The following is a 24,146-nucleotide window of genomic DNA, read 5'->3' on the forward strand; positions in this document are numbered from 1 at the left end:
CAGGGCCAACACTGAGAAGGCATCAGAGACCTGGTGCTGCCTATGCTGCAGTACTGGGAGAGAGAGGGATGGGGGGGGCGGGCAGAGGAAGAGGAGTGGGGTTAGAGAAGGGACAGGTGGGGAGAGAAAGAGGAGAGAAGGGACAGACAGAAAAGGAGCAAAAAAAGAATTAGAGGGAGTAAAGAGGAGAGTTGGGGAAAATGAAAACATTACGAGAGAACATGTAGCAAAGAGGTGGAGAGAGAAGATGGGAGAGAGTAAGGACGCAGCCAAGAGATAGGGCAGAGACAAAAAGAATCGAAACAATACAAAAGTATTTTCCAAACTCGTAAATAACCACGGGCCAAACAACTGATCTGCAATGAAGCATCCGAATCCTGTATATCATGACGTTAACCATGCAATAAAAAATAAATAAATAAAAACACCCAAAAACACGTATACACCATGTTGACCCTTTTCCATGCAACGTATTCTAAAACGCCATTCTCATTCATACATTCACAGCAAACCTGTTCACAAGAGTGACAGAAAATGTGGTATTAGTGTTACATTTTTGTTTAGATCCATACCCGCTCACTTATGCAATTAAAGGATTCATGACCACACGGTTAAACAAAACGTACTGATTGGCCTTGCCGTGAAGGAGAAACACGTGTTGACACACACTCCCGATCTGTGAAACGTTCACCCCACTTTCTCGAAATTGAAACCAGTGCATGTGTCCGACGAACTTCCTGCCGCTTACTGAATGCACCAGTGGCAGAAGATAGTCACCATCTTGCAACAACACAATTAAAGGGAGGCATGTCTGTCTCTCCCCACCGCCACATTTCTCTGAGTCTTACTGTCTCATGCGAGATCTCCCTCTAGGAGACAGCTGACACCGACTCTTCCCCTGAGACAGTACGGGAGATGCGTGTGTGTACATAGTGTGTGTGTCTATATGTATATATCTGTGTGTGTATGCATGTGTGTGTGTTTGTTATTGCTGCTGACTGCATTTTGCACAAAACCACTTGTAAAATTGCATCTTCTTGCACACTCGAGCCTACCGTAACCAGCGCTTTTTACTGGAGGGTAGCGTTCCAGTCTTTCTGTGCCGGCGCCTACTTAAGCGTCACCCTGAAGTGACCGCGCAGCGGACGCGCGCAGCGGGCGCGCCGAAGGCGCGCCAAAGGCAAGCCCGTCTGCGCCCGTCCGCGACCAGACGCGGCCCAGGGCCCGTCCCCCTGGCCATACCATCTCAGACCAGTGTGGGATGATAGCATATACGAGGCAGGCGCTACTACATCTGCGCAAGGTACTGCCATCGGAATGCACTCATACGCTGCACATGGAGCAATGGCCTTTGAAGTGTGAGGGGTGCGGATATACTATGCGCAGAGACCTAGAGATGAGTAAGGAAGGTAACGAGCTTTCTTCCTTTCTACTGAATTGTCGATCATTGAAACGTCATAGTTTGAACATATATGACTTGCTTATAGATGACAACCCTGACTTGGTCTTCCTGACAAACACATGGTTGGATGAGCAATCCCACCCTGATATTATTGAGGCCCTTCCCGCCGGCTATAACATTCTCCAAATCAATAGAGGGAGTCAGAAGGGGGGGGGGGATAGCTATTGTACACAAAATTGAGCTTACATGTACTCTCGAACCGACTGTCATTAATTACTGTGAAGCTGGGCTATTTTCCATCTCGTTTGGCCCTAACTGCACCATTAAGGGCTACCTTATCTATCGCCCGCCTGGTGCGGCGACTGCGTTCATTGAGAGCCTCCTTGAGGCTCTAACGCAATCTGCTTTACGTCATAATAAATTCATGATTGTAGGAGACCTCAATATACATCTGGATGATGTCAATTGTAGAGAGGCTGTATCCCTGATTAAATCGTTGAGAGCTCTTATGTTTGTGTTGGCCGATAATAGTGCCACCCACCAAGCAGGGCATTTGTTGGACCCAATCTTTGCAAATTGGGAAGATATAAGTGTATCTAACCCGATTAAGATCCTGTGGTCAGATCATTATTTGATCCCTTTTAAACTTAGACGACCGACCAACAGAGGGTCTTTACAGAAACCCCTGGCTATTAGGCGCAGAGACTGGAGGAAATTTAGTCACGATGTATTCAGTCATGCCCTAGGACAGGAATCCCCAAAGCTCAGCAACAACCTGATTGAGGCGTGCAGGATGTATGAGGAATGGGTTGAGAGTGCATTGAATAAAGTTGCCCCCTGGACTCAGAAAGCCATGGCTCGGAGCACGAAATCCGCTCCGTGGTTTACTGCTGAGCTGCGAGCCGCCAAAACCAAATGTAAGACTCTTGAGCGTAGATGGAGAGTGGATTATGCCCCTTCACTACGTGAAGTCTACAAGAGTGAATTAAAGTCTTATCATAAACAGATTAGGGAGTCTAAAAGAGACTACTATAATAAGAGGATTGACTGCTCAGAGAACACCTCTAAAGAGCTATTTATGATCTTAAAGGAACTCTCCTCCCCGCTAGCAAGTTCAGGGGAAGTCTCCCCCTCGACAGAGTCATGCAATGAGATCGCAGACTTCTTTATTGGGAAGGTAGAAAAGATCTATGACTCTTTTCAGACTATTACAGAACCTACATATTCGCCCAACTCTAACTGCGAAAAACAGGTTAAGAACAAACTTGGGAAGTTTGTGGTCCCCCAAACAGAGGAGCTAATTAATATCCTATCGGACATCCACTCTGGCTCTCCCTGAGATGCGGTTCCAGCGAGGATTCTTCGCAGTCATCTCCCCCAGGTAGCGGAACACATAGGTAACTTGGCCTCTCGTTCCTTTCAAGAATGTCTAGTTCCGGACGACTGGAAATTGGCCCAAGTTGTCCCGATAAAAAAGAAAGCCTATATTAGCATATCACAACTAGACAATCTGAGACCTATTTCGCTCCTCCCCTACTGTGCGAAGGTAGTTGAGAAATTGGTTAACCGACAGCTGGTGAGCTTTGTGGAGGAAAATAAGATCCTCCACTCGTCTCAGTCGGGATTTAGAGCCAAACATTCGACGGAGACCGCTCTCCTTCTTTCTACGGAACTGCTGCGGTGTCAGGCGGATGAGGGTCACACGGCCGCACTGGTCCTATTGGACTTAAGTGCGGCGTTTGACACCGTATCACACTCCGTATTACTGGACCGTCTGAGTGAGAAGGGCATAACCGGGCCTGCTCATGAGTGGTTGGTGTCCTTTCTTAATAACAGGAGATTTCAAGTGCATTGTCCACCATGCAAATCCAGTATTAGATGTCTTAGACAAGGGGTTCCACAAGGCTCGATTTTGAGCCCCACGTTATTCAATCTGTACATGGAACCTCTTGCCAAACTGGTGGAGTCATATGGTGTTGCCATAGTCTCTTACGCAGACGATACACAACTGGTGATCAACTTGTCTCGTGACCCAGTTGTGGAGGCTGAGAAATTCTCGGCTTGCCTGGTGGCACTTGATGGGTGGATGAAGCAGAACTACCTCCGCCTCAATGGTAATAAGACGGAAGTTCTTATTGTTGGCCCCTGTCCTTCCATCTGGACATCTGCCTGGTGGCCCATAGAACTGGGCTCTGTCCCTGTCCCGGTAGACACAGTCAAGAACCTCGGCATACTCCTCGATTCTAATCTAGCCTACATTAATCATGTGGGTAATGTTGCTGGTAAATGCTATGGCATTTTGAAGGTCCTGAGGAAGGTCCTGGACCTACTGCCTCCTAGCGCCAGAAAAACAATGATACATGCCTTGGTTACCTCCCATTTAGATTATGGGAATTCCCTCCTATGTGGACTCAGTAAAAAAGGTCTAATGCAGTTGCAACGCGTCCAAAATGCAGCTGCTAGGCTCGTCCTGAACCTCCCTTGGAGGGCCTCTGGGAAAAGTGCTTTGCGTTCCTTGCATTGGCTCCCAATAATGGAACGAATTACATTCAAAACGATGTGCATTACCCATCGCATTGCTCATTTAAAAGCACCTTCTTATCTACAGAAACTGCTTCCTGTCTATCGACCTTCACGCCCTCTTAGGTCGATGGGCAACATGTTATTAGTTGCTCCACGGATTCACAGAGCAAGGATGGGAGGACGGTCCTTCAGATACCTTGCCAGTAAAGGCTGGAATGACCTACCCATCGAATTGAGGATGGAACCGTCCGAAATTAGGTTTAGACAAAGGTTGAAAACCCATCTTTTCCCCAAGACATAATTTAGTATAGTTTCTCCTGCCCTAGTACTCCACCTCAGTGAGCGATGCTCGTGTGATGTTAGTGGAATTGTCAGCGCGGGGACGCACTGTTCCTTGTGCAACCATGCGCTTAATAAATGCCATTAATAATAATAAATAATAATATGTGTATATGTTTGTGTATGCATGTGTGTGTTGGTGTGCAAGTATGGGTGTGTCATTGTGTTCATTTGTCTTCATGGATGTGTACACATATGTTTGTGTGTATACCTATGTCTGTGTATGCATGTTTGTGTGTATGTATATGTGTTTGAGTATGTTGGTGTGCGTGCTTGTTTATATATGTGGTGTGTTGGTGTGCATGTATATGCATATGTTTATGCATGTCTGTGTGTGTTTGTATATGTTCATATGTGTGTGTAAATGCATGTGTGTGTTTGTATGTGTGCATAGTTGTGTATGCATGTGATCAGAGGGAAGAGTGCACTTGAGGGCAAAGAGGAAAACATACAGGGAAGAGTATGTGAGGGCAGAGAGAAAAATACAGAGGGAAAAGCACGTGAGGGCAGAGAGAAAAATAGAGAGGGAAGAGTCCATGTGAGGGAGGAGAGAAAAATAGAGAGGGAAGAGCTCATGTGAGAGCAAAGCGAAAAATACAGAGGGTAGGGCGCATGTTAGACCGGAGATAAAAACATAGAGGGAAGAGAGCATGTGAGAGCAGAGAGAAAAATATAGAGAAGAACACATGTGAGAGCATAGAGAAAAAATGCAGAGGGAAGAGTACATGTGAGGGAAGAGAGACAAATACAGAGGGAATAGCATGTGTGAGGAAAGAGAGAAAAATGGAGAGGGAAAAGCACATGTGAGGGCAGAGTGAAAATACAGAGGGAATAGCACATGTGAGACCAGAGAGAAAAACATAGAGGTAAGAGCATATGTGAGGACAAAGAGAACAAGTACAGGCTATGCCAAGCGGAATTGATCGCGTTTGCGATCAAACATCAAAGCGGCGAAAGTGAAAGTAATCGAGCAGAGCATCAAAGTGCTGGGTGAGAAGGGAGGGGGGAATGCAAGGGTCAAAGCGGCTAAAGTGAAAGTAATCGAGCAGAGCATCAAAGGGCTGGGTGAGAAGGGAGGGGGGAATGCAAGGAGAAGCTGTGCACGTGCACGCCATCGTGCACTCAAGCCCTAGGCCAGCAAAACCATGTGGGTAGCACTTTTGAAAGCCCACTTACAAAATGTCTCAAAGAGACAGCTTTCGCTGTCTCAGCGAGACCTAAAAAAATAACAAGGAGGCACTGCAGCTGCCGCCCTGCGCGCCGCTGCTCGCTCCCGAGGCAAAACGCCGTGGGAGTGAACATTTAAAAAAAGGTGGGACATGCACCCACCATTAGCCATTTGCATGCTTTCATTATAGAAAGATAATCCAATGTGTGGGAGGAGTCAGACCCACACAGAGTGGATACAAGAAGCCCTGCAGGCTTGACCTAAAAAAGCATAGTATGACTGTAAATGGATTGAACATAGAGAGGCAGCCTGCTGCCGGTCCAACACAATAGTCCCCTAGACTTACTTGAACACAGAATGGGGATATCTGGGAATGTCCTAAAATGGTTCTCCTCCTTCTTAGATAGCCAAACACAAAGAATCAATCTCAACCAATCGATGTCGACCACCACGGCGGTCACCTTAGGAGTGCCTCAAGGTTCCTCCCTCTCACCTACCCTCTTTAATCTATCCATGGAGCCCCTAACCGAAATTCTGAAACTCTCCAATGTTCACTACCACATATATGCGGATGACACCCAACTTTACCTAAGAGTATCAACTGATGATATCCACTCACTCAATACAACTCTGCAAAAAACACACAACTGGCTAACCAGAAACCACTTCAAACTCAACGAGCTCTAAACCGAATTCCTCCCAACTACCCTCCATGAGGACACGTTCACATTGAAGACTGGATGAAACCTTAAACACCCTTCAACTACAAACCACACATCATAGACTCTGCAAAATCTCCATGAATAACAATCGACAAAAATGTCAACATGCAGGAACACATCAGTGCCGCCACCAAAGGAGCAAACTCTCACATGAACATCAGAAAACTAAAACCCTTCCTTCCCGTCAACGACCTCAAATCAGCAGTGCAATCCCTAGTGATACCCAGAATAGACTATGGGAATACAACCTTATTTGGTCTGCTGAGATCCAGTCTGGCTCCACTAAAACCTCACTCAACGCGGCTGCAAGACTGGTCACCAGCTCCAAAAGGAACGACCATATCACCCCTGATCCAAAGGCACTGAACTGGCTCCCTTTTGAGGCAAGATCACAGCTAAAAATCACCTGTATGACACACAAAGCCATGCACTTCAGCACACCGGAATATCTAGTTGATAAACTGGAACTATCAGGTGGTGGCAGAGCATCGAGAAGCACCAGCACCTGGCTACTGAAACCACAAAAATTCCGGAAAAAAAACATACAACCGTACTTTCTCATGTCAAGAACCTAGAATCTGGAATGCCCTGCCCCCAGAAATTAGAATGAACCCTTCTAGCACATCCTTCAAAAATGAAGTCAAACTGCTTTCTATTAACAAATTACTACCTAACCCCTTCACTTAACTTGCTCTCTAAACAGAACTTACACTTGATCTTCAGGACCATTGCAAGCAACGGCACTCCTGAGTACCCCTGCACCCACTACGAATGTTTGACATCAGGTTTGCCCTCCCTTCTCCCTGTTCTAATTTTGTACCTAGTGTATTAAACTTCTATGTGTCGTAACCTTTGTAAAGCCCTCTGAGACCCTTCCAGGGTCTAGACGGCGCCATAGAAGTATTGGGAAATCCTCTCCAATTGCTGTGGTTAGAGAGTTAGGTCTCATACCATCTACATTTCGCAAGAGCAATGGACCAGATATATTTCTAAGTTATAAATGGCTAATGAATGGAAGCTCCTAGATACTCAATAGGATATGTGTAACCTGGTAATAGATACTGTGGCCCACTGCCCCCCCTCCGCTGAGCAAATTTAGGTTCTCATCCTGGCTGTCTTTTGGTGCCACTGTTGTTTTCCCTTTATATTGCTGATTTACCTGTCTTTTTGGATAATAGTATGGGCTTTTTACCCAAAAATGGGGGCAGTTCGGTGTCCATTATGCAATATGCCGATGGCATTGTTATCCTGGATTTAACATCGAAGGGATTGAATGCTCTTCTGCTGTCATTACAGAAATGCAATGTACTCATTTAAAAAAAAAAAAATGTTTCTAAAAGTACATTCTCCCTGAAATACAAAACTAAAACTGGCTTCAGGGAGAAGAAAAACTAGAGGTAGTTAAGTTATATCCCTTTTTGGGGAAAACCATGTGCTGTGGAGAGAAGGCACTTTGCTCATTTACTGTGAAGAAAGAGAAAATTTCATCCACTCCGCTTTACGCATTGGTTTTAATTGATGTGCAGAACTTGAGTTTTTTTGTTAACATAGAGAGTTAATTTTGAGGACACAGTATGCTTTCTTTACACAGGGGGTTCTTTCAGCAATTAAATTAGAATTTGAGCTAAAGAGTGTCTGTGTACAAGGTCTCTCTGCAGGTATTCGCAGGGGCTTTTGGCTGTTAAGAAGTGATATAAGATCATTAACGAATGTTATGTATGAAAAGATCTTCGAAGTAAGAAAATTCTGTTTTTTTATAGAAACTTTATCCATGTATTAAAAATGTTTGATCTAAACCAAGAAAATGTACTTTCCTGGTCTGATCAGCAGCTAAAAGCTTATATTAAGCAGATATCCTCTAATCTATGCTGCCGTTTTGATGCTCAGTGTTGTAGGAAAAAATCAAAATTCAATGTGGCAGTGAATTGTTTTATTCAAAGAAAGCCCGAACGATATTTAACTTGAACTATTGACCATGGAGTTAGACGCTGCTGGGCCCTATTATGCCCTGCTATTTTACCATAAATTATCTTAATTGCTAGCTGCATCATTTGCCCAGCGGGGATAGTATTTGTAATTTCTGTAGTCACTGTATAAAAGATCTAAAAACACATGTGGGCAGATTTATGAGCCCCTTGCGCCACTTTTGCGTCACTTTTCCCATGTTAAAAGTGGCGCAAAAAGTGGCGCAAGGGGCTCATAAATCTGCCCCATGGTATTTATTTGTCCTGCTTAGCTTCTAATTTTCTGAAGTATCAGGTTCGTACAATGGCCGTCGCTTTAGATTTATTATTATTTGTGTGCGAGTTTTTAAGTTTTTAAAATGTTTTTTACATTTGTATGGATTATGATGGTATAGTTTTAGCTATGTTTTAATGTCACTTTTGTCCAACTGATGAAATGACTAGATTTTATAACTTTATAATTTGGCTTTACATTTTTAAACTGTATCCTACAATGTTTTATTGTATTGTCTCTGTGGACCTCACGTGAGTTCCAAATCTTACACTAAAACTTGAAATTGAGTACTAATGTGAATTTGTGAGGTAGGTATATTACTCAATATATTAGCATTCCGTTCAAACACAAATATCCTATTTTGCAGTCAGGGACTACTGCAAGTATTAAGTAGGACTTACACTGTGCTTGTATATTCGATTTGCGGGTAACAGCCTTCACTTAGTCTACATCTGTTTATCATCCTGTCTCATTTTATAGCTCCAACTCCACCCCTGTTTGGATGTTCCCTGACTCATTGAACTGCCTGTTGCCAAAATGCCCTCTCTCTTGACCATACACTCGAGGGAAGAGTGCTCATCTTGCGCATCTATAGATGTCCATACCTCTGGACATCTTCAGAACCTCAAGCATCTTCTGCTGCAGACCCTTACCCTCTTCATCTGTGAAGAGATTCCTGAATCCTGCTCCTCTTCCGTTTCTTTAGCTTTCTAGGCCCCTCTCACCTTCAGTAGCTCCACATCCTGCTGCTGACACTTCTCCTCTATGTTGCTGATCAGGTCCATCAGTGCAGGTTTCTGATTTTCCAGCTCACTGATGTTTCTATAGACCGTATTAAGACTTTCTTCATGCTTTGTTTTCATGCTGCTGAGCTCTTGTTGTTTCTTCTGCTCCAGACACATTTTCTTCTCTTCAAATGTAATCAGGATTTTTAACTCCTGGTCCTTGACTGCTTCCTTAAAGAAAAGGAATTAAACAATCACATATAAATACATTTACATAGTATCCTACCAATTTACAAACATAAATTGTTTGCAAAAAGTGGATTCCCTAAAATATTACATACATGCTATTCTCTTACCTCTAGCTCTGTCACCCTTTTTTGTTCTTTGCAGTGAAGCACATCAATGTCCTCCAGACTGTTATGCAATGTGGCCAGACAATTGTTAAGCTTGCCCTGAAAATAAAATAAACTTCGTTTTCCAAACCAAATAACATTATTAGGTATCCCTAATGGGACAATTACTAAGATTATGAGCACAATCTTTGGCAGTTCTAATGTGGGTCATGATATATGTATGTATATGATATTTCTATAGCACAAACCTTGCCAAAGGGCAGTCAAGTGCAATCCACGGTCATTAGGGACACAGCAACCAATTGATCAGTGTCATATTAACCATGCAACAGGCCACTATGCGATTCAACTGACTAATGTACATTTAGCCAGTTTCTCTTGGTGGAAACTTCAAAGACAAGATGGCTCTGTCTATGTATAGCATACCTCTCAGCACATGAGGCAAAGAAGGCCATTCTGCTCCTCACCCAGCTCATGCCTTCTCTCTAAGTCTCCCCTTATCCGATATTTAGGTTCCTCATATTTCATCACAGATCTACCAACAGCTGAAGGGCATATCATAAGGACTTAAGCAGACATTTGCAAAAATGTTAGGGCGCACATCCGCCTCACACCCATTCCCCCACATCTTTACTCATGAAAATAATTTAAAAAATTCTAAATGTTACAGATAAATGTTTCTGCTTGTAAGCGTTCTTGTATAATGAGCCCAGGTGAGGCATTAGAACTGCATAGTGACCCAGCTTTGGAATTTCTAGCAATAAGTAATGCTGCTCATTTATCTTGGAAACATATGTGCATTCGAGTTTGCTTCCTTAGGTTTGCTGATTTTTGGCCAGGCCACTCTTCATTGAGTAAAGGTTCAGCCCAACGAATGAGATAAAAGATAAAGACAGTAACTTGTTTAATAATCCCAACCAAGGAAATATGATAAATATGTAGAATTTTAAAAATATCTCCTGTATGATAATTTGTAGTAAAATTGACACATTTTTGAAACTATGCATTAAAGATACAGATGTGGAATTGTACCCATGGCCACTTTTACATTTCACAAAAATTTTAAAGACTGCTATTATTGTCATGAGTTTGAAGACTGAAATACTATTGATTTTCTGTCTGATAAATAAATGTATTCCTACAATAGAAATTCAGATTGATTTTCTGTCTGATAAATAAATGTATTCCTACAATGGAAGTTCAGATTGCTTTTCTCAATGTTTTTTCCTTTTTCTAATTATACTTTTCCCACATGGTTTGTTAGCAACAGACAACTCCACGTGTTGATATATATAGGACCATGTTTCCATAGAAAAAGTACCCTTTGACTTGCCTATATCTTTGGCGCCGTTTGACAAATCTTCGCATAATTTTCCTCAAAAAAGTGTGTCGTGATTCTTGTTGTGCATGGAAAGTCTTGTGGTGATCCGTCAGGCAGGGGCCAAGAAAAAGGGGGGTTATACCAAGATGCGGTTTCCATGTTAATTCCCATAGACTTGTTAGTCGAACTTGCAACCCGAACCACTGGACGGAATTAAACCATATTTGTCAGAAATGTAGATTAGGCTATGCAGATCACGCTTTCAGTTATTTGGGGGTAAATCCGTTAAGTAGATGTTCAGATATTTAAGGGAAAAAAGTTAGTAATATTTGTGACCGCAGGGGTGAGAACGGCCCACAAGGGGGTCCACGCGACCCCTGTCCCATTTAAAAAAAAATAAGTAGGCCCCAGTGAGGTGGGAGAGGTCCCAGGGGTCTGGGGGGGGGGGTTCCCTGAGGCCCCCATTACAAATTCATTATGGCCCCCGGGAGGTAGTGTTCCCCTGGGCCCACTAGGGGATCTGAGTGTCCCCCCATAGCAAGGCATAATCTCCAGGTAAGTGGTGGTCTCCGGGGCACGGGGTCCATGAGCCCTCCCGGTTCATTTTTGGAATGTGGCTCTGGGGAGGGGGTGGTCCACAGGGGGTCCGAAAGACCCCCAACCATTTAACTATAAATAAACCCAGGGGAGGTGATTGTCCCCAAGGCATTAATAAGCCCCTGGAGGGGGGCGCGCACGGCCCCTCCTTTATTTTTTAAAAGCCCCTGGTACCTGGCCCCCCCGGGGGGCTATGTCTAAAGTCCCTACGGAAATTAACAAGGGGAATGTGTTTTGGGTCTCCCCTTTTTCTCGGTCCCTCCTGACGCATCACTCCGAAACTTTCAAGACAGCAGCTGCAGTGAGTGGCACGCTAGTTTTAAAACTTTTATGAAGGTTCGTCAAATGGTGCTAACGTTGTTAGCAAAAGAAATGCTTTTCCTATGGAAACTAGGTCCTAACTATAACTACCTACTGACAACCGCCAGTAGGTGATTAATCTATCAATCTATCTATCTATCTATCTATCTATCTATCTTTTGGCATTGTTTTTTTTTTTTTTTGTTTGTTTTTTAAAAACCTTTATTTTAGACCAGTGACACAGCTATTCAGCCGACAACCCGGAGGTACGGCAGCTTTAGAGATTCAACACATGCTTGCGTCCATATATCACTGACAGGAGAGCCAAAGGTTCTATTTTGCATAAACATAAATACAACCCTAAACACAAGCAAGGCGAAAGGTACTGTAAACACCAAGAGAGGTTCCCATCAGGGGGGACGAGCCCCATCACGTCCAACAGGCACAGGTCTATAGTAAGGGAAAGGAGGGAAAGGCAGAGACTCTAGAAACAATCACATATCAGCGGGAAAGTCAAAGCCGGAAAAAGACTAAGGGGAAAGGTGCTCCTCAGGCGGATCCGGGTCGGGGGGCAGGCATATGTCCCCTCTGTACTGGTTCCATGGCCCCCACACAGCGTGCCATTTCCGAGGGCGCCCTCGAGCACAATACACTGTCTTCTCCCTAAACATGCTCCAGTCCATGTTTTCCATCCACGCTGTCAATGTGGGCGGCCTATTGGAGCCCCACAGCCGAGCGATATCGCGCTTGGCTACCATGTTCCCCAGGGTCACCCACTGAGTCTGTGTCGCGTTGTGGTCAGTAGGACTCCAGACATTCAGGAGACAACATCGCGCCTCAGGCTGCATAACAATTCCTGTCACCTCCCCCATCACCTCGTGGACTTGCCTCCAGAACTCCATAATCACACCGCATTCCCAAATAATATGGAGGAAGGTACCCACCATACCACAGCCTCTCTTACATAAGCCCTCCTCAGAGAAACCCATGTGGACCAACCTGGGCCCCGTCACATAGACCCTATGGAGTATTTTAAGCTGCACCAGCCGCAGGCGCGCGGGGATAGCGACCTCTTTGGGAGAAGAGACTGCGTACTGCTAATCCTCATCATCTAGTTCAAGGCCGTCCCTGGTCCATTGAGCGCGCAACCCTAGGAGAAGATCCGCCCGAACATTGATAAGTTTCTTATAAATGAGCGAAATCGTGCTCTCTGGCATGTGACCATCCAGGATCCGATCCTCCAACGGAGAGGACTCGGGCACCTTCTCCCCCTCCACAAGGACTGACCGCAAGGCGTGGCGCACTTGAGCATAACGGAAGAACTCCGTGCTCCCCAGCTCGTATTCCTTCTGCAGCTCCTCGAACGACTTTATCTTACCCTTAACCAAAAGGTCTCCAACCCTGGATATGCCGATCAAATCCCATTTCTCGAACCCTTTTGTGCGCCAAAGCTTTCCCAGAATCTCGGAGTCAAACAGAGGGGTGGCAAGGGTAAGCTTACCCCTCCAGCCCAGCGAGTCCGTCGCCACCTTCCACACATGGACGGCCACTCTGGTGGGCCCCGTGAGGGTGAGGTCCGACGATTTCGAATACAACGCTCTGTGGTAATTACCCCCACGGAGCAACCAGCGGTCCATGGCAAAGCCAGGGCTCAGCGCCGGACCATAGACACCATGGTTAATCGCGCTCAACTGGGTGGCCCAGTAATAACGTCGAATGTCTGGAAGCGCGATACCACCGTCGTACCACGGAAGCGTCAACTTAGCGACTGCGATACGCGGACGCCCGTCCCATAAGAGCGCGCGCTGGTGGCTTTCGATCTCACGGAAATAGCTGGCCGGGACCAGGTCAAGAGTATTCTGCAGGGCATAGAGGAAACGGGGAAGGGACATCATTTTAAACAGTGCAGCGCGGCCAAGGAGGGAGAGCGGCAATCGCCGCCAGCCCGCCACATCCCGCCGCAGGCGCGCCAAGGGAGGGAGCAAGTTCTTCTCGTAGCGCAAGATGGGGTCGGTGGAAATATAGATCCCCAAATACAAAAAGCCCTGCTGGGCTATCTGGATCGAACAGTTACGCGGGACAGGCGGGACATCCCCACACAGGACATACAAGTGTGACTTCCCCCAATTAATGACTAGGCCCGAGTTTCTACCGAAAGATGTCAAGACGTCACAAACCACTATCAGAGATTTCTTAGGCGAGGCAAGATATAACAGAATGTCGTCGGCGTAGAGTGAAATACGGTCTTCGTGGTCAGGCGACCAGCGAATCCCACGTATATCCGGGTGCCACCGTATCCACGCCGCCAACGGCTTAAGAGCAAGGGCAAACAGCAACGGCGACAGGGGGCAACCCTGCCGGGTGCCTCTCCCGAGCTCGAACGGTGCCGACGCCCGCCCGTTCACCACGACGCTTGCAAGAGGCCCCTCATAGAGCAGCCTCACCCATCCCACGAATCCAGGCCCGAAGCCGAATTTGGCCAGCACCGCCCACAAGTATGCCCACTCTACCGTGTCAAAGGCCATCGTGGCGTCAAGGGACGCCACAATAGCCGGCTCTCGCATCGTACCCGTCCTGGCAATCACTCCATGGAGGCGTCTAAGGTTTAGTGCAGTGTTTCGGTGCGGGATAAAGCCCGACTGATCCGGGTGGATCAAGTCGCCAAGTACCCGGACCAGGCGGTTCGCGAGAATCTTGGCAAGGATTTTCGGCTCGGCGTTGAGGAGCGAGATCGGCCGATAGGAAACACACCTATCCCGGGGCTTTCCATCTTTATGTATTACCACAATCGTCGCCAGCCGTTGATCGAGCGGAAGAAACCCGTTCTCCCGCGCCTCCACGAACATGGCGGTCAAGTGAGGAGCCAACTTATCCGGACAAAGCTTGTACAGCTCTATCGGCAGACCATTTGGGCCCGAAGCCTTGCCGGAGCGCAACGTACGGATAGCACCTGCCACTTCGTCTACAGTGATATCACCATCGAGGTCCTCCCTATCAATGGCGGAAAGACAGGGCAGAGCGATGTCATGCAGAAGATCACACGAGTCCTCAGTCGGTCTATCCGAGACCGAGGCGTATACCGTACGAAAATAGTCCGAGAAACACCGGACTATACCGTCGGGATCAGTAACAACCTCTCCCCCATCCGTCAACAACTCCGGCACCACACGATTAACACGCTCCTTTTTGTCCAGCCATGCCAGCAATTTCCCGGCCTTATCACCCACATCATACAACCGCCCCTGCTGCTCCCTGTGGAGGGTCTTGGCGGCACTTGTCACCAGGTCCCTATACTCCAATTGCTTCAGGCTCAAATTGTGCAGCGTGGACGTCTCAATATCCCCCTCCAAGGCCAACTCTAAAGCCGCTATCTCGTCCTCCACTTGTATCACCTCGGCGTCTCTCCGCCGCTTGGCGGCCACTACCAAGGACAAGGCTTCTCCTCTCAGTACAGCCTTAGAAGCTTCCCACAAGGACACCGCGAAAATAGTGGTCAACTGTCTTCAGCAACGCGCTGCGCAGCATGGGGTCTCGAAAGTACCAGGGGTTAATGGGAGCCACCCTGCCCCCCGCCACCCGGCCTATGTCCAGACGTGCCCACACCGGTGAATGATCTGATATGCCCCGTGCCATGTGCCTAACCTCAGTTACCAAAGAGGCGTGTGCCGCCAGAGTGAGCAGATAATCAATCCGGGAGAGACTCCCGTGGGCCCCGGAATGGAAGGTGTATTGTCGCTGAGTGGGGTGCCGCAGCCTCCAACAATCTACCAGGCCAAAAGTATCAATAAAGTCGGGAAGCCACTTCTGAGCCCCCCCGGTGTCTCTGGGCGGGTACCTATCTAGCATTCCAGAACCAACCGCATTGAAGTCTCCTCCCACCACTAGCATCCCTTCGGGGAGTTCCAACAAGGCCTTGCCCAGATCAGCAAACGTGGAGGCCTGCAAGGCAGGAGGGACATAAACAGAAACCAAAACCAACGTTCTGCCCTCCCACCTCCCCGACACGGCCACAAAGCGCCCCCTATCATCAGCAATGGTGGAGTCAACCTCAAATGGTAGGAAAGCTCTGACAAGTATGCCCGCACCCCTGGATCCAGAGGAAAACCCCGAGTGAGCAATGAATTTGTAGCCCTTTCTGTTAAGTGCATAACACATATTCCCTATAAGGTGGGTCTCCTGCAAGAGGACCACATCTGGCAAGGTCCGTTTCAAAAATTGCAGGACTATCCCCCGTTTTATACGGTCCCCTAAGCCATTAACATTCCAGCTAAGTACGTTTAAGCCCCTATCCCCCATCCCTGAACACAAAGAGACCTCCCCCCCCCCCCAGAGAACCACAATCGGACAATTCTGACAGTCATTGCTACGCCTTGCAAGAAAAACCAACAACCCCAAACAACAACCCCAACATCCTGAAACCCCCCCCCACCCTGCACCCCTGCGTCAGCTTACAAAGCCCCCCCAACTTGCAGTGTGCCTGTCGCCCTACCAGAAACAAATCTACAAAAAGCACCCCAAGGGAGGAAAGAGCCCCTATCTTCCCCCTGCCGCCCTCCCATTACTGCAATAAGGTGCGAGTCACTGTCCAGGGCTGAATCGAAGCAGGCCAGCACCGAAGGTATCACTTCTGTCCATCCCGGTCGCCCTCCACCCCATCCACGCTGTCCCGGCCGGGCTGCCGCCGAGGAAGTGCATCCAGCCAGTCCCCTGCCATGTCCGGCGATTCGAAGAAGAAAGTCCGATCCTCATATACCACACGCAGCTTAGCGGGGAAAAGCATGGCATACTTCAGGTCCATATCCCTAAGCCGCCGCTTCACCCCAGGAAACTTTGCCTCTGTTTCTGCACCATCTGGGTGAAATCAGGGTAAAAGCTCACAGAGGCATTTTGAAAAGGCACCGGGCCTGTCACCCTCGATGCTTGCAGGATAGCGTCCCGATCTCGAAAGTGGAAGATCCGGGCGACAATCGGCCGCGGAGGGGCTCCCACCTTAGGCCGTCCGCCAGGCACTCGGTGAGCCCGCTCCACCGCAAAAAACCTGCCGAGGCCCTTTGGTGCAAGATGATTCACCACCAAATCCTCGACAAGGAGGTCCACGGAGAGCTCCTCCGAAGTTTCCGGGACCCCAATAATGCGCACATTATTGCGCCGGGCCCGACCTTCAAAGTCCTCGAGCCGGCGAGCGGAGAGGTCATTCGCGGTTCGTAGCTTGCGGACCTCAGCCTGGAGTTCCGAGACATCGTCCGCGAGGCCAGTAGTCTTGAGGTCCAGGGACTTGACCCGCTCATTGGTTTTTCCCAGGTCCGCGCGAATCAAGTTGACATCGACCAAAATCATGTCCACCTTGTGCGCCAGGGTCTCGAACTGTCGCCCAATCGAAGATTGCATCCCATCTATCGCCCCCTTGATATCCTGCAATGATAACTCCGAGGCTGGGGATGAATCGGCCTTCTGTGCTTCCAGCGACTGTCCCGATCCACCAGGCGACCCCTTCTGCTGGGCATAACGATCCATATTGTTGGATTGGATATAGCCTCCCCGCCTGGTAGTCTTAGACTTCGACCTGTCTGCCTCCGGTTTGGTCGACATCTCGGACAGCAGGACGGTCAGTCGCAAGAGGACGTCCCTCACTCAGGTAGAGGAGACAGGGACGACTAGGTCTTCAACAGCCAGTCAGGACCGGGTGGAGGTCTTCCAGGCAACAGAGGATCTGTATGACGCACTCCCAACCCGGAGCAAACAAAGGGCGAGAAAGCGAAAGTGAAAGTGCAGCGGCATCCGTCCGTCAGTTCACACCTCCCAAGGCCGCTGTTGTTCAATTAGTGGCCGGGCATCCTGCCAACGCAAGCCCCTGGCATCCTTCGGAGGTAGGCCGCAATCTTCCGCCGTGCACAACTTCGGTCCCCGGTGGGCGATCTTGGCCCGGACAACGTCAATCGCCCCAGCTGTGACTCATCTGCATGATTCCGTGCATGAAAATCAGGATTTAGGACAGGATGATTGCCGGAGGGCGCGAGGGTAGCGGGAGCTCAAGGCTCACGCGGCCATCTTGGTCAAGCGCTAGGCTCCTCCCTATCTTTGGCATTGTTGATGAATCTTCACGAAATTTTCAAAAAGGTGTCATAGTGAGTCTTGTTGTGTATGGACAGTTTCAGGCTGATCCGTCAAGTGGGGGCTAGAAAAAGAGAGTTAAAAAAGTATGATTTCCAGGTGGAGAAGTGTGGCTCAATGATTGTGGAGAAGTGTGGCTCAATGATTAGAGCGGCAGACCCTGATGCAGAGGTCTAGCCCGGGACCAGGGTTCAATTCCCCACCTCGGCGGGACTTGGGCTCAAAAATTCCACGGACCTGATAATTCTCGCCTCGGTGCCATTCCAATCATGGAGTCCCACTCTGCAACTCTGGGCAATAGCTTGCTTAATCTCCACAACGGCCCCCACAATGCTAAGGATGCCTGGCCTCCACCTTGGGGGTGCCCAGGAGTGGACGCCTCACAGGGAAAGCCAGGATGGGTTCCACAGCGGTATTCGTACAAGCGCCTTGAGACCCTTGCGGGTGAGTAGTGCGCTATACAAGTATCAATTTTATGTTGATTCCCATAGGGCCTTTCGACACACCGGCTACCTGAACTGCAGGATGAAATTACATGAAATTTGTCAGGAAGGTAGATTTGTTTAAGCAGTTCGTGCTTTCAGTTATCCGGTGTAAATCTTTTCAGTAGTTTTGGAGATATTTAAGGGGGAAAATAAGGATATCTGGGGCCACAGCTAATTTTGCGATTAATTGCGATTGCGTGTGCAAGAGGAATGCGGAATCGGCTTGCCACCACCTGAGCAGAGAGTTGTGGCCACCATTTTACCTTATGGCAACAGTCCCCGGAGCTGAAATAAAAGATCCACTCTGACACTCATGTACCCGCTCACTCACCCACTCATAGCTTATGCACCCACTCACAGACACACTCAGACTCATGCACCTATTCACAGACCCACTCAGAGACTTATGCACCCACTCACAGACCCAGTCAGAAACTCATGCATCTACTCACAGACTCACTCAGACACTCATGCACCCTCTCACAGACCCAGACACTCATGCACTCACTCAGAGAGCCAGTGTGAGAGTCACGCACCCACTCTTAGGCCCACTCAGACTCTCATACATTTATTCAGACTCACTGAGACACTCATGCACCCATTGACATGCCTAGTGAGATACTGATGCACCCACTCAGACAGCCCACTCAGGGAGCCATTCAGATACTCATGCACCCACTCATAGCATAGACCCAGTCAGACACTGTTGCACCCACTAACGGAAAAAAGTAAATTATAAAGAAAATGAATATTATTTTGAGCAATAGAGCAGCTCTAAGAAGAGCTTTTGTGTTCATTGTGTTTATATGAGAGCTACACATAAGATCTGATGCAGAGTTTCAGGTTATTGAGAAACACTCTGTTGCCTTCATCTGTGAAGTGTACTCCATCACTTCTCTCAAAATGCAGGTTGTTGTTGTAGAGAGAGCCCATAGTATGGTCTCTGAGGAATGCAGAAACATTTTTATTAACATGTTTCTTGGCTTTGTCAACCTATTGTCAAATTGATTTGACCACTTCCATTCCTGTCTTCGGCATATGTTGGAATACAGCAAGACAGTGAGAGGGAAAAGTGTCATCAATTGTGTAAATGTATTCTTCATTAGTATTTCCAGTCCTACCCCAGTCAGTGTGCCTAGGTCATTGCCACCACAGTGCGCAGTCATCAAGGGCTTGGTAATCCACAATGCTTTCAACCAAAGGCAGAAATTGTCACTTCAATCCTCTCTGGTCAATCCAAGCAATAAACATATTAGCCAAACCCAAGTCCCTGTCAATACCACTTTTCTAGCAGCCTCTCTATCCCAAAAGACATAGCTGCGGCCCACAATCCACACTCTAATCATGTTGGCCTGCAGCAGCAGTAGCAGACAGGAAAAGGCTAGAGCTGAATGAGTCAGTTTTCAAAATGAAAGACAGTTAAAATGAAGGTGTGGTTCTAGTTTAAAAAAAAAAATGTGATTAGATGGTGTGACTATGGAGGTGAATAAATTTGGGTAGTATCTTGAAAGCTTAAATACCCAGATCTATGATTGGCTACAGGAAAAATAAAAAAGTGAAATGTAGATTTGGATATGTTTTTAGTTCTGTACTGTAAACCGCACCTGTTGGAGCTCATTTTGTAAATAATACAGCCCTTATAGAATGTACAGCGAACTTGTTAACAACTGGTTCTAGTGCGTTTGCTATGGAGACTGTACTAAGAGTATATTGGGGAAGGGTGTAGAGTTCTTGTTGTGTAACATGGATTATATTTCCTGGTGAAGGCTTGCTAGTAAAGTGTACTGTATTCTTGACGTCATGAAAATACAGAGCCAAATATTTTTTTCAACTCCTATTTTTTTTTATAATTATGCACAAATGCTCTACCATGTTGGGCTTCTTTATTAAAGTGCATGAAAGGGTTAACACATACTAGCCATTCAGGAAAGGAGTTACAAACCAAAAAATGAAAGATATGTTTTTATTTGCTGCTTTCTGCGGGTGCAAAGTTGAAAATGCTGCCATTAATGCTTGCTTTGTGTGGTGTGCCATTCTTATGCTTAGTTTTTACATTTCCTGAAAGTATTGTATCTTTCCGATAAGAGCAAAAACTAAATATTTGATCAGAGAACTCAATTTGCAGGAATTTAAATTACATTTATTTGGAGAAATAAATCATTGAAACGTTATGTGTGTATGTGAATATGTTAAAAGAGAGTATGAAATATTTTAGAGATAATATTTGAATTATATGAGGTAATGTATGAGTAGTTTTGTGAGTGGCTTTGTATGTTTAATAACCGGTAAGTAAGACAATTTATGACTGTATAAGAATGTGACAGTTTGTCTGAATTGCAGACTAGGTGTGTGAGTAGTTGGTTCACAATCTGTTGCTTTGAATTTTTATATTGTACATTTGCTGCTTACTGCATGGTGTAATTGGTAGTAAAGACAACTGTAGGTTAAAGAGTTAAACTTTTAGATAGCAAGGCATTAGATGTGTTTATATGATGTGCTGTTCCTAAAGAGTGTTTTTTCCTTTGAATTTTGAGTCATGTAATCCTGTTACACTGCTATGTCAAACAGCTACAGAAGCATATATACATTTAGTCACTTACTCGGAAACTATGTGTACATGCAGCAGACTCAAATGTAGTTGTAGTCACATCTATATTGCACTATATCCTCTAACAAAGGCACTGAGGTATTTCTGCAGCTATTTACATAAACATTTAAACAGCCATGGAGGTATTATATCAGGCAGATACATACAAGGTGTTAGAAATGGGGGTCTCTAGTTGGCACAGGTATGCACTTGTGACAAGCAGGGACCCTCAATTCTAAGTCAGGATAAGGGGATCACCCTTTCAAATAACCCCTGCTCACCCTTTAGGTAGTGTGGCGCAAGCAGTCAAGACTATTCTCAGGGCGCTATAGGTTAAGCATTTGTGAACACATACAGTAATACAAGGACACACCACAAATGGACACCAGTCAAGGTTATATCAAAAATAGGTTTCTTTATGTAAGGCTTAGCACAAGACCAGAATAACGTTTAGAAATGACCACAGTATTATTTCAAAGTTCAATGTTCTTGCAAAAAGGCTTAAAATGCAAAAATAGGCTTCTTTTTCTCAATTCTTTTCAGGCTTTGTACGGTTCGTACCTGGGTGTACGACTCGTCCGCGTTAAAAACAAAGAAAGTACGAGTCAAACAATTGGTGCGGACTCCGGGGTCCAGGACGTGCACACTGCGGTGCGAACAGGACAAAGTACCTTAAGTTCGTGGGGTCCGCGACGGACAGTGCGGGACAAGTTGATGGGTCCGGGTCGTAGTTCGGCAGCGTACTCGGTCTGGTCCGGTGGAGGCGTCGGGACGCGGCGTTGGTACGGGACCTTCAGGGGTACGTGCGGATGAGCCGGATCAGCTTGCAGAGTCCGTGGCATCGGCGTTCGGGCCGTACCTTCTGTGCGGATCGGCGGCGACACTTCTCGGCGCCGTACACCGTACGGGGAGGATCAGCGTACTGCGGCTTCTCGGCTCTGACTACGGCACGGTGCAGTACGTTGGCAGCGTACGGACCGTACCTGCTGGACTGCGAAGCTTGAGTCCGGCGTACAGGGTTCGGCAGCCAGGGATGTACGTCTCGAATCGGCGGGGAAGGTTAGGTGCAATGCAGCCAGGAGGGATATGGTGCGTACTACCGCTTTTGGTTCAGCGTAGACACACGGTGCCGGGCGGCAAAGACACGGCTTCGCGGCAGATGTAGTACGAGGCGTACTGGGGCCAAATCCAGCGGGAAACAAGCAAGAATTGTCCAGGCAACTCAGTTTTTGAAGGCAGATGAGTCCAATGGTCCTGGGACTCAGTTCAGGGGGCAAGCTCTTCTTCCAAGCCCTTGGAGATAGTTGAAAAACAAAGTACAAAGTCTCTTTCAGTCTTTTCCTCTCCTTTCTCAGCAAGGCACCAACTGCAGGCCAATCCCCCAGGTCAGGGAAAGTTACTCCTCCTTCAGCTTCTTCCAGGTCCTTCTAGTCAGGCAGAGTTTCTTCATGGTTCAATCAGGATCTGATCTCTTAGGAGCAGGGCTCCTACATTTATACTCAGTTTCTTTTGTCTTTACAGGCCAGTGGGGCCTTTGCATAATCCCAGTCCAGTTCTTTTCAGTGAGGAGCACTTTGTTGTGGTGACTCTGCTCTTTCCTTTCAGCAGCAGGGCAGAGACATCAGCCGCTCCACAGGGGGCGGAGCCGGCATTGTGGTGGCAGAGCACAGGTCTATTGAGAGTCAAAGGTGTACTCCTCCCACCCATCCTGGTGTAATCTCTCTACCCACCACCTGGCAGCCAGCCTGTCTCCTGGAATTCCCCAGCCCTGCTCCTTTACTGTTACTAGGCAGAACACACACACACACACAGCAGAGGCGGACTGAAATGGCCAGGTCAGTAAATACTAACTTTCTAAAAGTAGTATTTACAAACACAGGATATTAAAATAAACTTTACTAAAAGAAGTATTTTATTATTCTGAGTTCAGGCATACTAAACTTGACTTTCTACCATGCTCTCTGAGTCCACTGGGATTACAGCGTGTAGTAATTCCAGCAGCCCATTCTGGCCTATGGAGAGCAGGTAGCCTTCAATAGTGAAAAACGAAAATGGCTGTAATTCACTATTAGGACATGCCACACACCTCAGGGCATGTCCTACCTTATCCTTACAATGCACCCTGCCCTAGGGCCTACCTTAGGGGTGACTAACATGAAGGTAAGGGAAGGTTTAGGGACTGGCAAGTGGGGACACTTGCCCAGTCAGCATGACAGTACCAGACCGCATGCAGGTTCTGCAATGGCAGACCTTAGACACATTTTACCAGGCTGCTTCTGTGGGTGGCACAACCAGTGCTGCAAGCCCACTAGCAGCATTTGGATATACAAGCCCTTGGCACCCCTGGTGCACTCTACTAGGGACTGATAGTAAACCAAATAGCCAAACATGGAAGTCAATTCACATAATACATTTTACCATAGGCAGAGCATATGCACCTTAGCACTGGTCAGCAGTGGTAAGGTGCCCAAAGTCATAAAACAGCCAACACCAGGTCAGAAAAAATACAGGAGGAAGGCAAAAAGTTTAGGGATGACCCTGCAAAAAGGGCCAAGTCCAACACAAGGACATTTACTTAAACATCTCATGGCGCTGATAGAGGTGTACTCCTACACTCAGATATGAAGCCAATTTGTAACACAACGTCATCATCCATCCAAATAGTCCTTTAAACCAGTGGTACTAGTGGTGCTGGTTTTGGATTAGTGATGGTGGTATTGGTGGTGGTGCTATTGGTGTTGGTATTTGTGGTGGTGGTATTGGTGTTGGTATTAGTGGTGTTGGTTTTGGTGGTGGTATTGGTGGTGGTGGCGGTATTGGTGGTGGTGGAGGTGGTGGTATTGGTGGTGGTATTGGTGGTGATATTTGTGGTAGAGGTACTGGTGGTGGTTGTATTGGTGGTGGTGGTGGTATTGGATTTTGTGGTGGTATTGGTGGTGGTAATGATGGGGTTATTGATGGTGGTGGTGGTATTGGTGGTGGTGGCGGTATTGGTGGTGGTGGTAGTGCAGTGGTATTGGTAGTGTTATTGGTGGAGGTGTTTGTGATGGTGCATTGGTGGTGGTGGTGGTATTGGTGGTGGCATTGGTGGTGATATTAGTGGTGCTCGTACTGGTTATGGTGGGGGTATTAGAGGTGGTATTGGTAGTGAAATTGGTGGTGGTGGTATTGCTGCTGATATTGGTGGCGCTGGTATTGGTGGTGGAATAGGTGGTGGTGTTATTGGTGGTATTGGTGATGGTGGTATTGGTGGTGGTGGGATATTGGTGGTGGGG

The 24,146-nt window shown here is 47.1% G+C and overlaps 1 protein-coding gene across 1 annotated transcript in view; it reads right to left on the reverse strand.

The window, feature by feature from the left end:
• Positions 1 to 24,146, reverse strand: part of LOC146869416 (FACT complex subunit SPT16-like) — a 276,041-nt gene that overhangs the window by 208,221 nt on the left and 43,674 nt on the right. Inside the window, exons 2-3 of the mRNA XM_085599793.1 lie at positions 9,474 to 9,569; positions 9,118 to 9,348 (exon numbers count right to left, since the gene is read on the reverse strand). Coding sequence (XP_085455919.1) covers positions 9,118 to 9,348; positions 9,474 to 9,569 — 327 coding nt within the window. The remainder of the gene's footprint in view (positions 1 to 9,117; positions 9,349 to 9,473; positions 9,570 to 24,146) is intronic.

The sequence above is a fragment of the Triturus cristatus genome, chromosome 1_1 (assembly GCF_964204655.1).
Source record: "Triturus cristatus chromosome 1_1, aTriCri1.1, whole genome shotgun sequence".
NCBI lineage: Eukaryota > Metazoa > Chordata > Amphibia > Caudata > Salamandridae > Triturus > Triturus cristatus.